The 13,045-nt window shown below is 39.1% G+C and overlaps 1 protein-coding gene across 5 annotated transcripts in view; it reads right to left on the reverse strand.

Moving 5' to 3' along the window:
* Window positions 1-414: 414 nt before the first annotated feature.
* The window catches only part of cep44 (centrosomal protein 44), an 81,410-nt gene continuing 68,779 nt past the window's right edge, over window positions 415-13,045 (reverse strand). For 2 of the 5 annotated variants that reach the window (XM_069941033.1, XM_069941012.1), the window contains exons 11-12: window positions 6,861-6,901; window positions 415-811 (exon numbers count right to left, since the gene is read on the reverse strand). In XM_069941033.1, coding sequence (XP_069797134.1) covers window positions 739-811; window positions 6,861-6,901 — 114 coding nt within the window. In that variant the 3' untranslated portion in view covers window positions 415-738. Of the gene's footprint in view, window positions 812-1,540; window positions 2,105-6,860; window positions 6,902-13,045 lie in introns of those variants that run through there. The other 3 variants (XM_069941022.1, XM_069941042.1, XM_069941049.1) reach the window with 3 other exon arrangements.

Below are 13,045 nucleotides of genomic sequence, written 5' to 3' on the forward strand. Positions count from 1 at the left end.
TTTTTTTAAGTGAAGGTGTGTGATTCAATTATCAGGTAACCACCTTTGACTGACCTAGTTCATGCCATCACTGAACTGAGGCTAGAATAGGTCAGTCAAATAAAATAAACATAACACTGACTTTATTTAAGGGGTTATGGATATCATTTAATTTGTGTTCTTCTTGGCTGTTGCCACAAGATTAGATCCAAATAAAATAAAAGAAGATTAGATCTGAATAAAGTAAGATAACACAATAACAAAATGTTAACAAAAAAATTATGTGGCAAACATCAGGCACAAAAAGTATATTCTAATTCCACTATCAAAATACAACCTCTGTTGCAATGCAAGTATTGGCCATTCCTTGGAACTCTATAATAAATAAACCCAAGTTGATAACAAATTATATTTAAAAACTGAAACCAAAATATCTTCAGATGAAATATTTTAATTGACATGTATTATTGTAGCTTTCTATATTATACAACTTCACAATGGAACATTTTAGTATTGGCAAATAAGTTAAACTTTCAATTAAATATCTGCAAAAAAAAAAACCCAATTATTTCTATGAAGTGGTACATATAAACTCTGAACCACTGCAATTAAGCAATCTGCTGTATTGATCAGAGGTCATGAAACATTAATTCCATATTTTTCTGGACAGATTATACTTGAACCCTGAATGGCTGTATTTTCCAACATCTTCCATGTTTCTGTTCAATTTTCATTATCCATGGAATTTTACTTCAGAATCTACAAGGGGCCTCTATTATCCGTGTCAGTCGAACTTTCTGAAGACCTCAGCAGTTCTGAAGTTTCTTCAATCCTGGGGAAGAAATAATGAAGAAAAGCTAATATTATTTCTCACTTGGTTTTGAGCTTTTGCATGTCTTAGAATTATGATCCAAACAAATTATATTGCTCTCGCAACTTGATTGAAACATAATGCTACAAATGATTATTTTTCAAAATATTTCCTAGGTCACATCAAATCCTAAACATGGTGTTTTCTTAAAGGTAATTTAAATAAGTCTGCCCTTTATTTTTTTCAAACAAGCCTATCTTGTAAAGTGCCAGATGTTTCATAAATGGTACATCATTTATGCAGCTAGTTACTTCTTGAGCATTCTTTCCCCTTCGAAATGGACTTATTCACTGCTTCGTCCACACAATTCAGTAGACAAATGGGAGGTCTCTCCACAACTCACTTGGCCTTTCCCACTTTCCACCATCACCCCACCCCAGCACTTATCCTCCTGATCATAAAAAATGCTACATTTGCACCTCTTCCCTCACTACCTGAGAGACGAGGGGCCATTTACAGTGTCTGGTGTTTCCTCTGCGGCTTCCTCTACATCGGGAGACCGGACGAAAATTGGGGGATTGCTTCATTTCTCTGAGTGCTTATTAATCAGGTGTTTGAAAGCGAGTAGCCCAATATTGCAACAGCCTTATTCAAGGTTTATAATCTTGGTAAATGGTGTTATGGTGTAGCCAGTTTGTTATTTTTACAAGATCAAATCAGCAATCACAAAGAAGGCAGATCACACAGGGGTAAAGATGAACAATTACTTTATTAAACAAAAAAATTACCTTCAAACTTTAATTCAAAATCCCCCCTTTTATAACAATCCCCACTGGTTACTATGCAAATTTCTATAACAGTGTAAAACTAATAAATTCCACAGCCTAAATATAACATACGTAATCCACCAGCCCACAGAAAAACTTAGACACAAAACACACAAAACTTCGATCTTAACCGAAGCAAAAATAATAAACAAAATTCAGTTTGTTTGGTAAACTGAAGCCAAAAGATCTTAGAGAGAGAGAGCACAAAATTTGAAGTTGTCTTCTTGTGTTGCTTGCAGAGAGGAACCATGGCTTGGTCTGGATCCTTCTGGCTGCCTTCAGAATATTCATCCCTTTTAAAATGTCCAACATTCTAAACTGCCACCCAGACAATGACTCATGCTTGGGCCTCCTTCCACTTCACAGCCACACCCCAGTGGTGGTTTGTCTTCCAAGTCCAGAAATTTCTAGATCATCTGCACATGCCCAGTCCTTCTTTCACTCTCAGCAGTCCACCTTCACCTTGGCTCCCAAAGGCAAACTGTCACTTTTTAAGATAAAACCACACAACACATGGCCAATACACAACACAGAACTCTGTAACAACATGTAAAAGTTAACATTTAGACATACAGCACGGTAATAGATCCTTCAGGCCCATGAGACCATGCTGCCCAGGAATAGCAATTAACTCATCATTCACCCCATATGTTTTTGGAAGGCAGGAGGAAACAGGAGCACACAAAGGAAACCCACACAGACGCAGGAAGAACATGAAAACTCCTTACTGACAGTGCCAGATTCAATTCTGGGTTGCTGTCACTGTGATGATCCACTGCTATGTGAACTCGGTTAGTGCAGAAATCTGTGCTACTCGATGGCTATGATCAGATGGTGCTTTAATTGCTGTAAAAATGCTCAGAAACATGAGGGGTGGTGGGATTTGGAAGGGATGTGAGGGAACAGATTTTCACTCAGAAGGTGCTAGGCATATGGAATGAGCTGCCAAAGTGGAGAGGGAGGTATATTCATTTTGTTTAAGAAACACTTGAATAACTACATGGATAGAAGGGGATTGGAAGGTTAAGAGCCTGATGTGGGAACTAAAGCAGGAGAACACATTGTCTGGCATGGATGCTCGGCCAGAGGTCCTGTTTCCGTGCTCTATACACAAAATACAGTACCATTCCGATTATCCAAAATGGTCATGACTGGGCCTTAAAAAGGGAAGGTTTTATAAGCATGAAATAATGTTTAATTCTCAACAAAAAAAAACACAACCTGAACAAAATAAGATAAATCCAATACCAAAAACTTGAAATTCTACTCAAAGGTTTTTCTAAAATTTCAATTTTTTTTTTTTTCAAACTGTGATGTCAGTTCAGCTCCGAAAAAAAATTCGGATTACGAAGCATTTCTGATTGTTTCGGTTATCCTCATTAATCTGAAGTTTTCAGAGGAGGAATGGCGTCATTTCAGCTTCAAAATTTTTCAGATAAATGAGGATTTTTGATTTTTCTGAAATCCTCAATTATTTAAAAAAAATTCAGAGCTGAACAGACATCATATCCGGGTACAAAAAATTTCAAATAACTGAGGATTTTCGATGATCCTATTTCAGATAATCAGAGTTGATAATCCCCGTGATCCAGAATTCTTGCAACTGGCAAAATAATTTAATTTTTTTTTAATAAGAACAAAAATGTAAATACTAATTTAAAATTGTAAAAGTAAATGTTCACATAACCTGGGAGCAAATATTCAGCCAGTGAAGTGCCATGATCATGGTTTGATCTTAGCAGCTGTTTGAATAACGTTTACATAAAGTTGTGTTTGAATAAAGTGGCGTAGACCAGGATAAAGCGGCGTTGACTCGCTCTTGGGAGCGACTTTCTTAAAGTGTCTCCTTCTTCTTGCTTATTAAGTGTCTCTATTTATTAGTATGTTATTAAGTGTTTATCTGTAAACTTGAAGGGAACAGGGTAATTATCTATGTTAGTGTTCGTCTTTTGGGCGGCTCCATGAAGGGAGAGGAACCTACAGATGTACCGATGGTTAATGTTTTCAAAGAATGTGACTGAAAATAAAGTAAAATGTTTTCAGGTTTATATATTCATGCAAGTGAAGTTTGTTCATTGTAAGTGCAGTTTAGTATTTTTGACTTTTAAACTGTTTATTCTGATTGCAGGTGTATTACTTAGGCATTGTAAGAGTGAGTCTCAAGCAACTGGAAAACTTGTTTATCCGGCATATACCAAACCCCATAGGTGCTGGATACTAGGGATTTCACTACAATAAGAGAGTGATATTCATTTATCCAATAATGTATTTTTGTCCTGCCTTGGGATGTTTCAGCCTTTTAAAAGCAAGTTATAACTGATGTTTAATGGTTGCTTTATTACCACACATTGCAGTCACTTCAGTGGGGATTAACCAGGGACAATACGATCAATATTAGACTAACAGTTAAATAACATCCACCAAAGGAACAAGAAATTCAGAGATTAAAACAGAAATGAACCAAATAATTCTGAGACCATTTGGAAGAGGTTTTCAAATCTGCGATAACACATTGATCAAAATGATTGTTTCTTTTTTGATGGAGACACAAAATCTGGTCCATTGGCAAAAGGATGAAAAGAAAATAATAGTGAATTCCAGAAAAACCATAATGTACTAACAATATAGGCAAGTATGATGAGAATCTTGCAGAAAGGAGGAACAAAGTGGTGAAGGCAAATCTTCCACCACCTACTTCAACAAATAAAATCTGATTAGAACAATATTTTTAAAAGAGCTAGAGGCAGCAGATTCGTGGAAAAAGTAAAGGATGAATGCAAATGTAATTCCTATGTTCAAGAAAAGGAATAGGGAGAATCCTGAGAATTATAAATCAGTGCACGTGACATCAGTGGTGCAGCGATTGGAGAGGATTCTCAGGGTCAGGATTAATGAGTATTTGGAGAAGGGACATTTTATTAGGAGTATAGATCTATTTTCAGAGTTCATACATGATATCACATACAACCCTGAGATTCTTTTGCCTGTGGGCCAGGCAGAATTAGCACTTATTGGTAGTACAGAAAAAAAACCTGTACACAATGTACGCACATAAACAAATGTAAACAATTGACTGTGCTAAACAGAGTGGAGAAAAAGACCCCAAAACAATAAAGTTCAAAAGAATCCTTAAATGAGTCCCTGATTGAGTTTGTTGTTGAGGAGTCTGATGGTGGAGGGAGTAGTAGCCATTACTGAACCTGGTGGTGAGAGTCTTGTGGCTCCTCTTTCCTAAAGGTAGCACCAAGGTGTGGATCCCTGACGATTGCTGCTGCTCTCCAATAGCAACATTCCCCATAGATGTTCTCGATGGTGGGAAGGGGTTTTCCTGTGATATTCTGGGCTGTGCCCCTATCTTTTGAGGGCTTTACGCTTAGGAGTACTGTTGTACTCACACCAAGCGTGATGGATCGTCAGCATGGCTTTGTGCGTTTTTCAAGGTGGTGAGACAAGACATTGAAGGTAAGGTGGTGCATGTATTGTACATGGATTTTAGTAAGGCGTTTGACAAGTTTCTCCAAGGTAGGCTCATCCAGAAAATCATGAGACATTGGATCCATGGAAACTTGGTTGCTTAAATTCAGAATTGGCTTGCCCATAGAAGGTGGATGCAGATGGAAAGCATTCTGCCTGGATGCTGGTGACTGGTGGGTGTTCTGCAGGGATCTGATCTTGGACCCTGCTCTTTGAAATTTTTATAAAATACTTGGATGATGAAGTGATGGCATGGGTCAGTAAGTTTGCCGCTTGGAAGTATTGTGGATAGTGTAGAAGGTTGTCATAGGTCACACAGGACAGAGACAAGGAGCAGAGTTGTGTGAAGAAGTGAAAGATGGAGTTCAAACCAGAAAAGTGTGAAGTGATGCCCTTTGGAATGTTAAACCTGAAGAACGAATACCTGGTTAGTGCAGAATTTTGAGCAGAATGGAGGTCCAAGTCCATAGATTCCCTTAAGGATGCAGTGCACATTGATAGGGTGATTAAGAAGGCATATGGTATGCTAGCTTTTATTAGTCAGTAATTGAGTGCAAGAGACACAAGGCAATGTTACAACTCTCTAAAACTCTGGTTAGACCACACAGAGTATTGTGTTCAGTTCTGATAGCCTCATTATAGGAAAGATATGGAGGCTTTAGAGAGGGTGCAAAGGAAATTTACCAGGATATTGCCTTGATTGGGAAACTTATCTTATGAAGAAAGGCTCACCAACCTCAGACTTTTCTCTTTAGAATGACAAAGGAAAAGATGCAACTTAATAGACATGTACAAAATTATGAGCTGCATAGATAGGATGGACAGCCAGTTCCTTTTTCCCAGGTCACCAATGGCCAATACCAGTTGTTGAAGGTGAGAAGAGGAAAATTCAGGGGAGACATCAGAAGTTTTTTCTCCCCCACAGAGAGTGGTGGGAATCTGGCATGCATTGATAGGCCAGCCTTTCTTCGTATGTCATGCTCTCCAATCCAGGCAATATCCTGGTAAATTTCCTCTGCACCCTCTTTAAAGCTTCCATATCCTTCCCACAATGAGTCTGCCTGACACAAACATAATACTCTGTATGGTCTTATCAGAGCTTTAGAGCTGTAACATTGCCTCATGGCGGGTGCCTGGAATGGTTTGCAGGGGGTGGTGGTGGAGGCTGGTACAATAGGAACATTTAAAACTCTTATGTAGTCGCAAGGATGAAGACAAATTGAGGGCTATGAGTTGTTATTGGGTTAATTGATGTGAAGGAGGTTTCAACCTAAGTGACTGCATTTCTCATCCCCACTCTCACAGGCAGCCTCTTCCAATTGCCTCAGTAGGTCATCCTACATCGAGTAAGCAGCAATGAGACCGTAGCTCATTGCTACAGATGCAGCAGCAGAGGTCGAGAGATCCCACCACATTCATAGTGCACAACCATACAAGTTAGAGTGGTTTGTTTTCCCCGTCCCTCCCCCTTCAAGAACCAGGGATATTGCGCATACCTGCGATCATCTGGAATTGTGTTATGAGGAATAAGGGCTCTCAATGGTAGCGCGAAACAGGCACTAATGTAAAGAATGAAACTGTATGAATCTGCAAAAGGCCTCAGAACAAACCAAAAGATATCTTGGTTGGATTTGCAGTTTTGAAATACAATCACGATTTACTAATAGGAAAATATGATGAATGATTACAATCTTGTGATTTTTCTCATTATCGTATCAATTTAAAAAATGTGCAGCTACTTGGAACCCAAATGTAAAAGAAATACTTACATTTTGTTTATCCTTTCCACTTTATATTTCATCTTCTCTGACTGTAAATGCAAGACATAACTTTAAACAGCCAATTCCTACACAAAACATGCAGAAAAGACCAGCTTGTGCAATTTTATTAATATCTGCAGATAAAATCAGCTTTCCATCTCCAACAGAGTATGAAAAATAGGAAATATATGAGGAATTACTTTTGTAAGTACCCCATAGTCCTCGTAAGAAAGCATCAGCATTTCCAAATAAAAGTATAGCCTGCAGATAAAACAAAATGGCCAGTCTTTGTCTGCATGGACAACAATAGCCACTGTCTGCATAGACTTTAGCAAGACCTTCAACAAAGTCCTGCACAGTAGGCTAGTCCATAAGCTCATATGGCATGGCTTCCAGGGTGAGACAGCCAAGTGGATTAAAAAATTGGCTTGAATCATAGGGCAATAGTAGAGGATTGCAATTCAGATTGGAGGCTAGTTGCAGGGCTCCATGTTGGATCCATTGTTTTTTTTGTCATCTACATTAACAACGTGGATGACAGTGTAGCTTGCATGTTTGAAAGGCTTATGGATGACACCAAAATTGCTGGTATAGCGGACAGTGAAGAAGGTTAACTACGATTACAACAGGACGTAGACAAATTGGGCAAGGGCCTAAGGATTGACAAATGGAACTTGGACAAGTATGAAGTGTGCCTGGAATGCCTTGCCAGGGGTGGTGATGGAGGCTGAAACATTAAGGGCATTTAAGAGGCACATGGATGAATGCAAAATAGAGGTTTGGAAGGCAGAAAGGGTTTTGTTTTTTTTATTTTGTTTAGAATATATAGGTTGGCACAGCATAGAGGGCCGAAGAGCCTGTACTGTGCTGTAGTGTTCTCAGTTCTAAAAATTTAAATGCAGCTTGGGCCTGTGCAAGTTCTTAGTTTCTCTAAGTGTAGTTGAAAAAGTTTTTCATGTGAGAACAATTTCACCCAAGAAATTGAGTGTGTTACTGGGAGGGGACTAATTGGGCCTGTTTATAAAAGAAGCAAAGGGCCTTCAGACCATCCTGGCATGGAATGGAGAGTTATGCAGTTGAGCAATTGTAAATCCATGGGAAATAAAAGTTGGTTGGAGCCATGCAACAAAACTGTCAAGCTTTCAGAAACATCACAGAAGTATTAGACCAGATGGATCAAGATGGAGTAAAGGTGGAAATAAATAAGTGCAGTTGATCAGGAGCAAGTGGAAACAAGCACGGTATTTTCTAAATTGTAACAAGCTCATTATTGCAGAGAAGCAGTTTTAAGGAGAATATTTTTTTTCCTTATTCCATTTGTCTATGCTGCCTCTCAGAGCAAATCTCGGTCACTTCGCTTGCACTCCAGTAACCAGCCCCACCAAAACAAGAGGTAACTTACAGTAGCCAAGTAACCTTTGGGATGTGGAAGGAAACTAGAACAGTTGGTGGATACCTTCATGGTAACAGCAGTCAACCTCTACACTGACCGGAATTGAGGCCAGGATCGAACCTGTGTTGCTGAAGCTCTAAGGTAGCAGCACTACCTGTTGCACCATGCGCCACACTACTCTTTTTTTCATGATTAATCTTTGTTTTGTTTTTTTAAACACTGCTAGTTCTGCCCTTGAATGCCAGATTGCTTCCTCCACCTGTGTGATGTGCCTTATCCAAAACGGTCTGATTCCTGTTGCACTGTTCCAATTATTTGTCCGCAACTATGGAGTTAAAGATTCCAGAACAGTTGTAATTTATTTTCTCTGGTCAAAGAATCAGAGGCAAGCATGGAAACAAGACCGACAGCCGAAGTTCGTGTTGACCATCAACCATTTACACATATCTTGCACTAATCCCATTTTATTCTCCACAACCCAGTTTCGACCCATCTAAACACCAGGGGCAATTTACAGAAACCAATTAAGCAACCAACCAACTTTCATGCCCTTGGGAAGCAGAAAGAAAGCAGAGGGTCCAAGGGGAAGCTGAAGCGGTGACAGGGAGAACATACAAAATTCACAGATAGCAGCTGAGGTCACGACTGAACCTGGGTTTCTGGTGCTGTGAGAGTCTACTTGGTGTGGCACAATGCTGCCCCAGTTCAATAATTCATGAAAATGGCCGAATGCTAGATATAGCTAGTTTTTTTAACCCATCCACCCCACTTCACTTTGTATCCCCAAAGTTAATTTGGATTCTGTGTCCTGCACCAAACCAAAATCCATCTGTCTTGTCGGACAGCATAACCACCACCTTTCTGAAGGTAATGTTAGCATGGGAGATCTGATAATCTTTCTTTGACCTGCCTTCTTCACCTTTTGAACACTTTGATCTTTTGCTCCAGGTTCTCCACCACAACTTAATTGGGCTGTGTACACCTAGTGCTAGTTTTTCATGATAACAATTCCACATTATTTTAAACACTACATGATTTCAAATCCTCTAATAAAAGCACATTTTCTGACTTAATGTGTGCTCACACATTGTTTTTCTCTGTGTTTCCAAAAAACAAAGTTAGATTTTAACCATGGAACTTGTTTTCCATTGACATTCTGTGATGACACACAAATTAGAAGCAGGAGTAGGTCACTTCGTCCTTTGAACCTGCTCTTCCATGCAATAAGATCATGGGTCAAAAGATATTCAAAATTTATATCTCAAAATCAATGGTTGCAGTTAGTTTTTCAACAGTGCTCTATTAGCTGAGTGCAGCAACTGAAGAACAATCCAGGCAATTATCAGTTGGTGATGCATAATTATTCGCTAGGCTGCTCACTTTCTTTCGTCTTCAGACAAAATCTTGATCATTAAATTTGATGATTATTTGTTAAGGCAGTATTTTAGGTCCTGTTTGTAATTGTTTAAATGTGAATGTTGATGGGAATATTATGAGCTCCCATGTTAGTAAAAGGGATAGTAGACAGGAGGGACTGAATGGTCACACAAGCAAAACCCAAGTCACAGCCCAGCGATAATTTGATACATTGGAAGAACTGAGGGAAGGCTTGTCACAGTCTGTTCCAGAATTCAATACATTTGCAAACACACTGTGATTTTGAAGGGGAGAACCATTCTGGCAGCTGGAGAGAAAACAGCTTTTTGAAGCAGCTCTTGTAGCCAGACATTTTTGTGGAGCTCAGAGCAAAGGATGCTCTCTGTGAACGACTGGGCCTTCTCGGTGGATTGACCTGCGCCAGGAGGGTTTTTTTTGGGAAGCAAAGTGCTTCATTTTGATTGTGACTAACAGCAGAGGTCACTTGGAGAGACGGCTTCATTTTAAGTGTGACTAACAGTGAAGTTACTTGGAGAGACCGGTGCCAGGATCTTGGAAGCTTTGTGGAGGTCACCCAGTTTGAGTCTCGCCTACAAAAGGACCAGGAGTGTTGTGACCACAGCTTGTGTGGATGGACATTTCTTCAAAGGCAACGCAAGGAGAATTCATGAGTCTGTAGCAACGACAACTCCAGTCGTCCCCATCAGTTCAACATTAATTCTGGGCATCAACTTTCAAAGGCCTATGCTTTGAAAGACTGAACTTTGAAGTAACTTTCTAGATTTTGGCCTGGACTGTAATGGTTTGGGTATATCACACACAAGACACCTACACATAGTTATAGATCTAGTGTTAAGGGTAGTTTAAGAGAAAGAAATAAAATTAGTGTTTTAAAATTAAACATTGTCTGATTCATTGTCTATTGGAGCTCATTACGCGTGGCTCGTAACAAAATATTGTCCTGCCTTAATTGCCCATTAATTAAGTTAGTCACCAGGCTAGTTCAGAAGACATTTAGGAGTTTACCATATTATTGAATCTGAAGTTGCAGGTAGGCCAGACTGAAGATAGATGGCAAATTCTTTCATGAGTCTAGAGCTGTGTAGTGGAACTGGAAATCATGTCTAATTTTTTTTTTTTAAAAACCATAGCCCACTATTGAAGTACAGGTGCTATGATTCTGTACCCAATCTTATGATACATCTTAATTTCAAGTTATTTGGAGTAAACATCAGCGACATCCTGTCCCAGTCCTACCACATCAATCAATATTTCAATCAAGAAACCACACCAAAGGCTACGTTCTCAGAGGCCAGATGAAATTCAGCATGCCGCCAAGGTCTCTTACCAATTTTTACAGATGTGCCAGAATGTATCCTGTCCAGGTGAAACACAGCCCAAGACTACAAAAAACTGCAGTGTTATCACGACACAGGCCATCGTAAAAACCAACCTTCCCTCCATCGACTCCATCTATACCTCCCACTGTCACAGGAAGGCCGTTCCCATCCCACCCTTATCATATTCTCTTCTTCCTTTATTTGGAAACATGAACTTCCAGATTCAAGGGCAGTTTTTTTCCTGCTGCTTAAATGAATCTCAAATGACAAAAGATAACACCTTGCTTGGTTTTTAACTATTTTTCTCTATACCCTGTGCTGCGTTTTTGCACTTTTCTGCCCTGAACTATTTGACGTATTGTAATCCTACAATGTTTTCTTGTTACAGGTCACTGTGAATTGACCTGTCTGGATTAGCACGCAAAAAAGTAGTGTTTCACTGTATCTTGGGATATGTAAACAGAAAACAATTCAATTTAATTCTATTTATGCTCTGAGAAGGTATACTCTGGGCACTTGGCAATCAGACTTTTTGAAAGAGCTTTGTTTATTCAACCAATAAAAGAAAATCTATGCCTGGAAGATGTTTTGAAAAGAGCGGTGAAATTAGTTTCATTTGTAATCTGTTATATTACTGAGGTGATGGCCATACTGAACATGTCCTGAATTTGAACATTGAAAGTGATCATTCCACTTGGATTGCTTAATTTTATAAAGCTTTTTTTACTAAAAGAATTAATTTGTAAGAGAATGACTAAACAGGTTATCTTTGTTGTCTACAACGTAGGCACACAAATTCATTGCTCAGTCCCTTAAAGTTAATCTGTCAATGAGTAAAAAATTTGGGATTAACAACCACTTATGGGAATATGCCAAAAATTACAGGAGGCTTAAATAATAGAGAACATTTATTTCAAAAGTTCATGACTGGTTGTGGAGATAACAGTATCACCAGGAATCTTCAGGATAGCTCCATTCCTTTGAAAGAAATGACTTGCTTTCTTCATAACCTTCTGGGGATTGGGCAAGTGTATATTACCCAGTATGAACAAGGACAACTTTCATTCAAAGAAATCAGGAACTACACTTGGATCATGGCTGATTTGCATCTACTTCATGGTCTCTTTTGCATTAATATCTAAACCAGTTAAAATTCTATCAACTCAAATTTTCAATTTGATATTTGGACTTGCTGATCTTTTACTTCACATAGTTGCTCATCTGTGACTGAATGAACATGTACAACCTAATATTGTCCCTATTTTCCCATTTTAATTTTGAAATTATGATCCAGATTCTTAAGTCATTAATAGAGGAAGCAGTTCTACTTTAATTAAATCTTAATGCCTCCTAACTTAATCCCTTTGGCACTAAACTCATTCTTAAATCTAGGCTTCATGCTTCCTGAAAAGTTGTATCCAGAATTCAACAAAGTGGTTTAATAGAGCCTTCCACAGCAGTCACATTCTTTCCATCAGATTGGAATGTTGGCCTTTGCATTACAACTTTCAGGAGATAAAGCTGGGTATTCCAATAGGCTCAAATTATTTTTTGCTTATTCTCTAGCTTTTATTGATTTCTGTGGCACAAGTATAGCTGTTCCACGACCTAGAATCAATTCTGAGTTATGGTGTTGTCTGCAGTTACTGGCAACTGGAAATTATATCAGAAAATAAGTGCCATTACTCAGTGGATCGGGTAGAGTTTGTAGGGAGAGAAATTGAGTTAACATTTCAAGCAATGACCTTCTACCAGAATCTAGTCATTGACCTGAAACATTAACTGTTTCACTCTCAAGGCATGCTATTAACTTGATAGATTTTTTTCTTGCATGGGAGTGGGCACAAGTGTGGCCCCTTCCCTGTGACCGCAGGGAGGGCAAAGAATCTTTTCAAGTAAAGCAACATTTCACTTGTGTATCCGCAGAAGTTATCTACTGCATCCTGTGCTCCCATTGTGCCATCTCTACTTTGGAGACACTGGACCCAGGCTTGGAGGTCATTTCGCTGAGCACTTCTGCTCGGTCCGCATCAGTGACAGACATCTCCCGGTCGGTGGGCAACCACTTCAATTCCGCACCCCAC

The sequence above is a fragment of the Narcine bancroftii genome, chromosome 1, assembly GCF_036971445.1.
Source record: "Narcine bancroftii isolate sNarBan1 chromosome 1, sNarBan1.hap1, whole genome shotgun sequence".
Classification (NCBI taxonomy): Eukaryota; Metazoa; Chordata; class Chondrichthyes; order Torpediniformes; family Narcinidae; genus Narcine; species Narcine bancroftii.